The sequence below is a fragment of the Chenopodium album genome, chromosome 22 (assembly GCF_948465745.1).
Source record: "Chenopodium album chromosome 22, dcCheAlbu1.1, whole genome shotgun sequence".
NCBI lineage: Eukaryota > Viridiplantae > Streptophyta > Magnoliopsida > Caryophyllales > Amaranthaceae > Chenopodium > Chenopodium album.
In genome coordinates, this window is record NC_137855.1 from 12,734,731 (window position 1) to 12,742,695 (window position 7,965).

General features: G+C 33.2%; 1 protein-coding gene across 1 annotated transcript; it reads left to right on the top strand.

The window, feature by feature from the left end:
- Positions 1 to 4,393: 4,393 nt before the first annotated feature.
- On the top strand, positions 4,394 to 7,699 carry LOC145605416 (protein REVEILLE 7-like). Its single transcript, XM_081661462.1, has 6 exons — positions 4,394 to 4,633; positions 5,432 to 5,524; positions 5,633 to 5,744; positions 5,838 to 5,899; positions 6,035 to 6,424; positions 6,516 to 7,699. The coding sequence occupies exons 1-6, from the start codon at positions 4,601 to 4,603 to the stop codon at positions 7,158 to 7,160; spliced, it is 1,335 nt and encodes a 444-aa protein (XP_081517588.1). The 5' UTR covers positions 4,394 to 4,600; the 3' UTR covers positions 7,161 to 7,699.
- The last annotated feature ends 266 nt before the right edge of the window (positions 7,700 to 7,965 follow it).

The window sequence follows — 7,965 nt, forward strand, 5'->3', positions numbered from 1 at the left end:
TTAATTACAAGTAATAACCTAGCTTAATAAATCCTATTCTACTATATAATACAAAGTATTATTTAAAAAAATTAAATATATATGGAGTAATATATTGGATCCAAATTATGAAATCATTACATTAAGGGTGTGTTCTATTCCCCTGATTTTTACTTATCTGAACTTATTAGCCCTTATTAGAACTTATTTAGTTATAAATTAAACTTGGGTACCCTGATTAACCCTTATCACAACTTATCTGAATTTATTTTTCCTAAACTTATCTTATCTGAATTTATCTAAACTTATTAACCTTGAAATAAGTGGAAATAAGGTGAACGAAACCGTGCCTAAATTATCTAAAATTCTCAAACAGTTTTATGGGTTTGTTCAGTTAACTTTATTTTCACTTATTTTAAGTGTAATAAGTTCATATAAATTCATTTAAGGAAAAGTAAGTTCTGATAAGGGCTACCCAAGTACAAATTCTAACTAAAATAAGTTTTAATAAGGTCTATTAAGGGTGTGTTCTATTCACCTGATTTTCTCTGAGCTGAACTTGTCATAACTTATCTGAATTTACCTGAACTTATTAGACCTTATTAAAATTTATTTTAGTTGTAATTTGTGCTTGGATAACCCTTATCAGAACTTATCAAACCTGATTTGAACTTATCTGAACTTATTACACCTGAAATAAGTGAAATAAGGTGAACATAACATACCCTTAAGTTCAGATTAAATAAAATAAATTCAAATAAATGAAAATCAGGTGAATAAGATACACGCTAAAACTATTTTAATATATATGAATATTTTCATTAGGCCACACTGCCGCACATAAATTAAAATGTTACTCCCTTCGTTTTTAAATACTTGCTCCATTTCTCCATACGCGGAGTTTTAGGAGAAATTATAGAAAGTAATAAAATATGGAGGTAGTGAGGTAGGTGGACAATAAAAAATACAAATTTTCGTATGCGGCTGGCCACATGGTGCAGTAGGGATTACTTGTAGGGTGTTACTGGTTTTTCAGGGGTTACTCGTAGGCGTTACTTGTATTATGAGGTTACTTGTATGGGTGTTACTGGTTTTGGTCAGGGGTTACTTGTAAGGTGTTACTGGTTTGGTATGGGGTTACTTATAGGTGTTATTTGTAATACAAGTAACCCCACAATACAAGTAACTCTAAGATACAAGTAACACCCTACAAGTAACTCATACAAGTAACACCCTACAAGTAACTCATACAAGTAACCCCAGAATACAAGTAACACCCTACAAGTAACCCCTGCCGCACTGAAAAACCTCTGAATAAAAAATTGTAAAAAAGAAAAGTAGTGGAGAGAATCAGAGGAAAGAGAATATGAAATTGATAAAATATGATTGATGTTGGGTCCACTAGGTGAGAAAAATTAATTAAATAATGTACAAGCTTTCCAAATAAAGAAATGGAGCAAGTATTTAAAAACGACTAAAAACGAAAAGTGAAGCAAATATTTAAAAATGACTGAAAATGGAAAGTAAAGGTATTTTAAAACGGAGTAATTTTATTACTACGGAGTTCAAATTACAAGTTTACAACCATCCTCGCGCGGTATTTCTTTAATATAGTACTCGTAAAGTCGTAATTCAATAATTCGTACAACTAACACTCACCTATCAAGATTCAAGGCCTCAAAAAATTTTTTTTTTCTTAAACAACGTTTGTTGTACTGTTTTTATGGTCCCCTTTTATACGCCCTTTTGAAGCTTTGATGTATATTTATTCCATGTAGCTTAGAATATTTACGCACTTAGATATTTATAATACAAACAATACAAATAGTACTTCGTACGTAATTTTAGTTTTTATGGTCCGTAAATTATTGTATTCATATAAGAGCAAAACTGATACAGAATGCATCTATATCGGCACTTAATGGGTTCACGCTTGACGGGCAGATAATGAATATGAAAAGGTGATATAGGATGAATTTGAAAGGGGAGACCGGGAGAGTGAGGAGGAATATGGCATATGTAAGAGTGTATGTAATACTCCGTAATTCTTTACCCATTTCACCCTATTAAATTAGCACCTGTTACTAGTTATCTCAATTACATAGTACATAGGTAATGGGACGAGTTTGAATTAACGACCTTTAATTATAAATAAAAGCGAGTTTTTCGATCATCACCACCTCCACCAAGTAAGTTTGGTTATTTACATCAGTAACAATTATCATAATAGGTTTATTTAAATATTTTTACTTTAACACTACTATCTGTTAACTGTTGCAATATTTTTGGATGATCCGAGGTAATGGAGTATCACCTTTAATTTTATTTTCTTTTACACATTTTAATTTACAAAATCACCAATATAATTCTTGAGTTGGACTACCAGTTACAAAAGTCCAAATAATCCATAAAGGTTACGCGTTTGAAGATTGGTAGAATATATATTATCCATCTCATCTGATCTTTTACTAAATGCCTACTTATATTATTAAAATGTAAAGATAATTGGAATATGCCCTTAAAATTCCTTCTCTTTCTTTCTGTTTTTCTTAGTACGTAGATGATTGTCTTTATCTTGCAAAGTTCGTACAACCTCGATCTTCTAACCATGCAAGTCCTTAAACATTCACTTGAGATTTTTATAGTACTAATCAACTCCTTCACAGTACATAAGCACATATTAATAAGCAAATCATGTACATCTTACTTCTTAAAAGTGGATTAACAAATGAACTCGTGGACATCTTCATTCAGTTAGTTTAATTGAATTGTATATTTGTATGTCAGACAAAGGGTCTGTTCTGATTTACTGAACTGAACTGATTGGAGCTGAGCTGAACTTAACTAAACTGAATAGAGCTGAACCAAACTGAACTGAACTGAACCGAATTGAATTGATAGGAGGATCGTAATTATTGATTCTCAAAACTTTGGATAGAAAAGGGGTGATAGATCAAATCGGTAAAATCAGATCATAAAATTGTAAGATCCTATAAAAACTCGTAAAAGGGGTGATAAGAGACAATGTAAATTTACTTATTAAACATAATTTGGGGTAATATGATGCTAAAATGAATAATTTTGAAATAAGTAACCATGTTTAAGCCAATACAACCCAAAAAATAATTAAAAATACTAAATAATCTAAAAATCTAATAGGATCAGATAGGATCATGTAGGATCCTACAAGATTTCAAAAAAAAAAAAAAAAATGTAGGATCTTATGATCACTATGATCCTACTATAAACCGGATCGTACGATCTTATGGATCATATACAATCTTACCCGATCTTACTATGATCTCAACTTAGTTGCGATTTTGTTAATGATCCAAATTGCGATTCTAATAACAATGGGTGATATTGCTAACATACCAAATTTCAATTTTTGGTTTTGCTAAAAACTTTTAAAAAACTCTTTACTCAACAAAAGCCAACAAACTCTTATTAGAGCTTACTAACCTCCGAACCGAACTTATCTGAACTTAACTAAACTTATTACGCCTGAAATAAGTGAAAATAAGGTAAACAGAACAATCTTTAGTTTTAAATTGAACTAGGGTAGCCCAAATTAACCCTTATCACAACTTATTTGAACTTATTTTTCCTGAAATAAGTGAAGATTATAAGGTGAACAGAACAGAACCTTATTTATTTAAATTATGTAGACGAGAAAAAAAAAATTATATAGTTAATTAGAATCTTCATATAAGGAGTCTAGGTCCGTAGTATGTTAAATTGTTAAAAGGGGAAAATAGTCGTAAAAGGAAGGGGGAATTTTAGGTCATAAAAGCAAAACCACGTGAAATTAGCAAATACGGATCCAACAACGTTAAGAACTCTTGAGAAAAAGCGTAAACTCACAACTCTTCTCAACCAAAAAAAAAAAAAAAAAAAAAAAAAGAAAAAGCGTTAATAAACTAAAAAAACACACACACACAAAAAAAAAAAAAAAAAAAAAGCACAAAAAAGTGGGAGCCGCAAATAGTATCCACGTGTAAGAAATATGATGGCAAGTATACTTGTACATTTCACGCGCGCGAGTATAACTAAATAAACACTCACACCCCACCAATTTTCTTTTTTGAAATTGCTTTTTTTTTTTTTTTTTTTTTTTTTTTTTTTTTAAAAAAACACTCACACCCCACCAATTTTCTTCATAAAGAGCAAACTTAAAAATATTAAATTAATTATTACTCGTATTAAAATAAAAAATCTTATCCGATAAAAAAAAAAAAACGAAGGGAGTAGAAAAAAAGACAAAGGATTGCCACGTGTTAGAGACGAACTTTGAACGTGAGCCACAAGAATCCACAAAGTTCTGGAGAATTCTACCAAAATCTACCCTTAACAAATTTCATATTTCCCATTTTATCCTCCAAAAAAATCCTCCCACATAAACCCCCCTTTCTTCCTCATTTTTTTCTTCTCTTAACAATAAACTGTCTTCTCTTCTTCTTCTTCTTCTACTTTCTCTCTCTTACGTGGCAATCTCTCTCAAAAATTTATCTGCTGTTTCTCTTGTTAATCTCTTACTGTTAATTTGTTATTCAGTTGAATTTAGCTGAATAATTCAAGTTTCTGGAAAAAATTAAGATCGAAGAAGATTGGATTTGATTCGATGCTTTCGTCTTCGTCTAATATGGCCGCTCAAGTAAGTTTTCGTTTAGATTTGTAAATTGTTATGTGATTTTTTTCTGTTGAGATTTAAAAAGATTTATGTTTTTGGATATTTTTGTAATTGAATTGATTAGATGTTGTATGACTTTCAATTGATGAATTAATGTATACTGTATTTTGGAAAATAATCAATTTTAATTCAGGAGGATAAGATTATTTAGGTGAATTTTATCAATGTTTGAAATTGTTAATTTGATGATAATTGATTGATTTCATATGATTAAATTGATAGGAAGATGAAATACTCAAGTGTTAATTAGCTTAGGAAAATGAAGTATGATTTTGGTGGATTAATTATTGTTTTTTTTTTGTTAGATAATTTTGTTAATTTGAACTGTTATTTAGGTGTTGCTTGTGATATTCAGTGGTTAACCTACTTTTGTTGTGCATAATTATGAATTTAATTATAAATTCAATAGCTAATTTTGGTATTTTGTGAGTTGTTTTTGGATTTGATGCTGTATAAGTGTATAAATGTGTTTAATTATGTTGTGTATGGTTATTTTTGGTAAATTAGTCCAAAATACTCGATTTCGGTATGTTTGTGTTGTATTTCTGTTTATATGATTGAGAATTTGATTAATTCTGAATCATATATACAGATTGACAAGTCTATCAACTGCAATTATGACCGGAGTTGTTGTTGGATTGGGTAATTCCATGTTGCATTTTCAATTACATGATTCCGATTTCGTTTGCTTTGATTCGATATGATTGTGACCGGAGTTGTTGGAGTTGGATACTGATATTGAACTTTGTTTAACTATATCAGGAGGAGACTAGTGCTGCTCAATCTAATGCAGGCAATAAGAATTCGCCGGCTGCCGGAGTGCAGTCAGCAGTGGGTGAAGGCCAAGTTCCTAAGGTGTTGATCATTTCTTTGCCTATTAAGTGGCAAATCATTGATTTCAAAACTGCGTTGTTCAGTGTACCTTATTCTTCTTCTGTCCTCTTTCTCCTTAATTAAAAACAGATTCGAAAGCCGTATACTATAACAAAGCAAAGGGAAAGATGGACGGAAGAAGAGCATAATAGATTTCTTGAAGCTCTAAAACTGTATGGCCGAGCATGGAGAAAGATTGAGGGTAAGTTTTGAGAATTAACTTTGATGATTATACACGAATTTGAAAATATAATCTGTCTGTGAAGATGCTAAATTACTTGTTTATTGTGTTCAGAGCACGTTGGTTCTAAGACGGCTGTCCAAATCCGCAGTCATGCCCAGAAATTCTTTTCAAAGGTCCTTTGCACACTTTTTACCTTTGTTTAAAGTAAGTTGTACTGACCGTGACCTTGAAGGCGTTGTGAACGTTCTTTGAAAGGTCAAATTAAATTGCCTCATGTTTCTGATCTGTGTCTGTGTTTTTGTGTTCAGGTTGTTAGGGAAACAAGTAACAGCAATGCAAGCTCGGTTGAGCCAATTGAGATACCACCACCCCGTCCTAAGAGAAAGCCGTCACACCCATACCCTCGCAAACTTGTGCTTCCATCCAGAAAAGATATGCCTATGGAACAGGGAGCAAGATCTGTGTCTCCAAACTCCTCGCTCTCTGAGCAAGATAATCAGTCCCCTACTTCAGTGTTGTCTGCTGTTGCCTCAGATATGTTAGCATCTGCGGATTCAGCTGCCACCAAAAGCAACAGCCCATCCCCGGTATCTTCAGGCAATTTTGGCAATGAAGTTGCAAGGTTGCGGTCTGAAGATAACACATCTCAAGGGGAAGTGCATGAGTCCAAATCAGGATCAGTTGCTACAGCTTCAGTGGTACTTATTTAACTATTTGTTTGTATTGAAAACTTTGATTTACTACTGTTTTAAAGTGTGCCATATTAATATAATTTATTTGGATGTGCAGAAGTTGGAGCTTTTTTCAGATAAGGAGTCTTCTGACAAGGAAGAATCAGGTTCTACGAAGGTCCTTAAATTATTTGGAAAAGATGTAGTTGTCTCAGGAAACTCTGAATCATTTACTTGCTTGAGCAAGTCACCCTCATCCGATATGGGGGAAGGAGTCGTCCAGGCATATCAAGAAGATTGTAAGCCTGATAATTCTATGAGAACCAGAGAAGCACAGGACCATGTGAAATTTAATTGTGAGCATAGTAATACATACCAGGTAGAGAAACCGATTCCTCTTCCATGGTGGGTTTTCTTCAAAGGGATGTCGGTACCTCCCTTTAAAGATCCCCAAGAGAAGGAAAATCAGCAAGATAGATCTTCTGCAGATTCAGATAGCGGTTCAGTGAATGAAGGAGAGAATCCAGATAAGAATTGGGAAATGGAGACGGGGTCTGGCCAATGTGGTCAGTCTGACAAAGAAAGCAAGTCTGTAGAGGATTCATGTACTCGGAAAGAACTCACTTTGATCGAGAAGAGATGTGTTGACAAGGGTAGAAAGGGCTTTGTTCCGTATAAAAGATGTCTCTCGGAGAGAGACATGCAATCATCGACGATACCTAATGAAGAAAGAGAAAGTCAAAGAATCCGACTTTGCTTGTAGTAATATATCCTAGCGAGGTTTCCTTATTTAGTTAGCACATCATTTATAACTATCCAAACTGAAATATCCAATTCAGTATTCACAAGGAACCAGTACAGTCATACAAGTAGCTATTTTGGTCACGATGTGACTATATGTCTATATATGAAGTCTGATCGTATAACCTTCCTCCAAAGGTGAGGCAATATATGGTGGATGGAAGTTGATGGCGCGGCAAATAAAGGTTCCTCAGAAAGTGAAATTGAGGGGGTGTTCTGCTCAGTCCTTTATAGAAAAAATTTCAAACTTTGCTGGATCTTTGACCTTTGTACTGTTTCTTCTAGCTTTCAGGTTTCCCTCAGTTTCTGATTTCTAATTTTTTTTCTTTGGGAGATTTGGTTTCTAGGTCTTGTATACTAGGGTCTCAGTTCAATTTTTTTTTCTCTTTCCTTCCCCTTGTTTGGGGTTTATAATTTGTGAATTATTATAATTAGATGTTCAGATTTTTTTGTATGGAATTATGAATGTTACACAGAATTATGGTGGACAGATTTGTTGTATTGGGCCGTGCCTCATTTTGGCAAGAGTTTCTGTTCAGTGCTTGAGAATCACAAAAAAGAGCAATTTAGTGAGTTATACTAGATACTATACAAGGTCTGGGGAACTGCAAGTGTACAACTTCTAATGGTGGATATGAGATACGCATATATGTCCACTTGTAGCATGTCTTGTGTTCAAGTAGGCAGACAAGGCAGTGCTCGAAACAAGTCAAGAAAAATTATTTTGGAGTTGGGTCATGTTTGTGCCTAGCTTGTGTCAACCTCTA

Coding starts and splice junctions, on each gene's coding strand:
- LOC145605416 (XM_081661462.1), top strand. CDS start 4,601: ATGCTTTCGTCTTCGTCTAATATGGCCGCTCAA. Junction 4,634..5,431: donor CGTCTAATATGGCCGCTCAA/GTAAGTTTTCGT, acceptor TAACTATATCAG/GAGGAGACTAGTGCTGCTCA. Junction 5,525..5,632: donor GTGAAGGCCAAGTTCCTAAG/GTGTTGATCATT, acceptor AATTAAAAACAG/ATTCGAAAGCCGTATACTAT.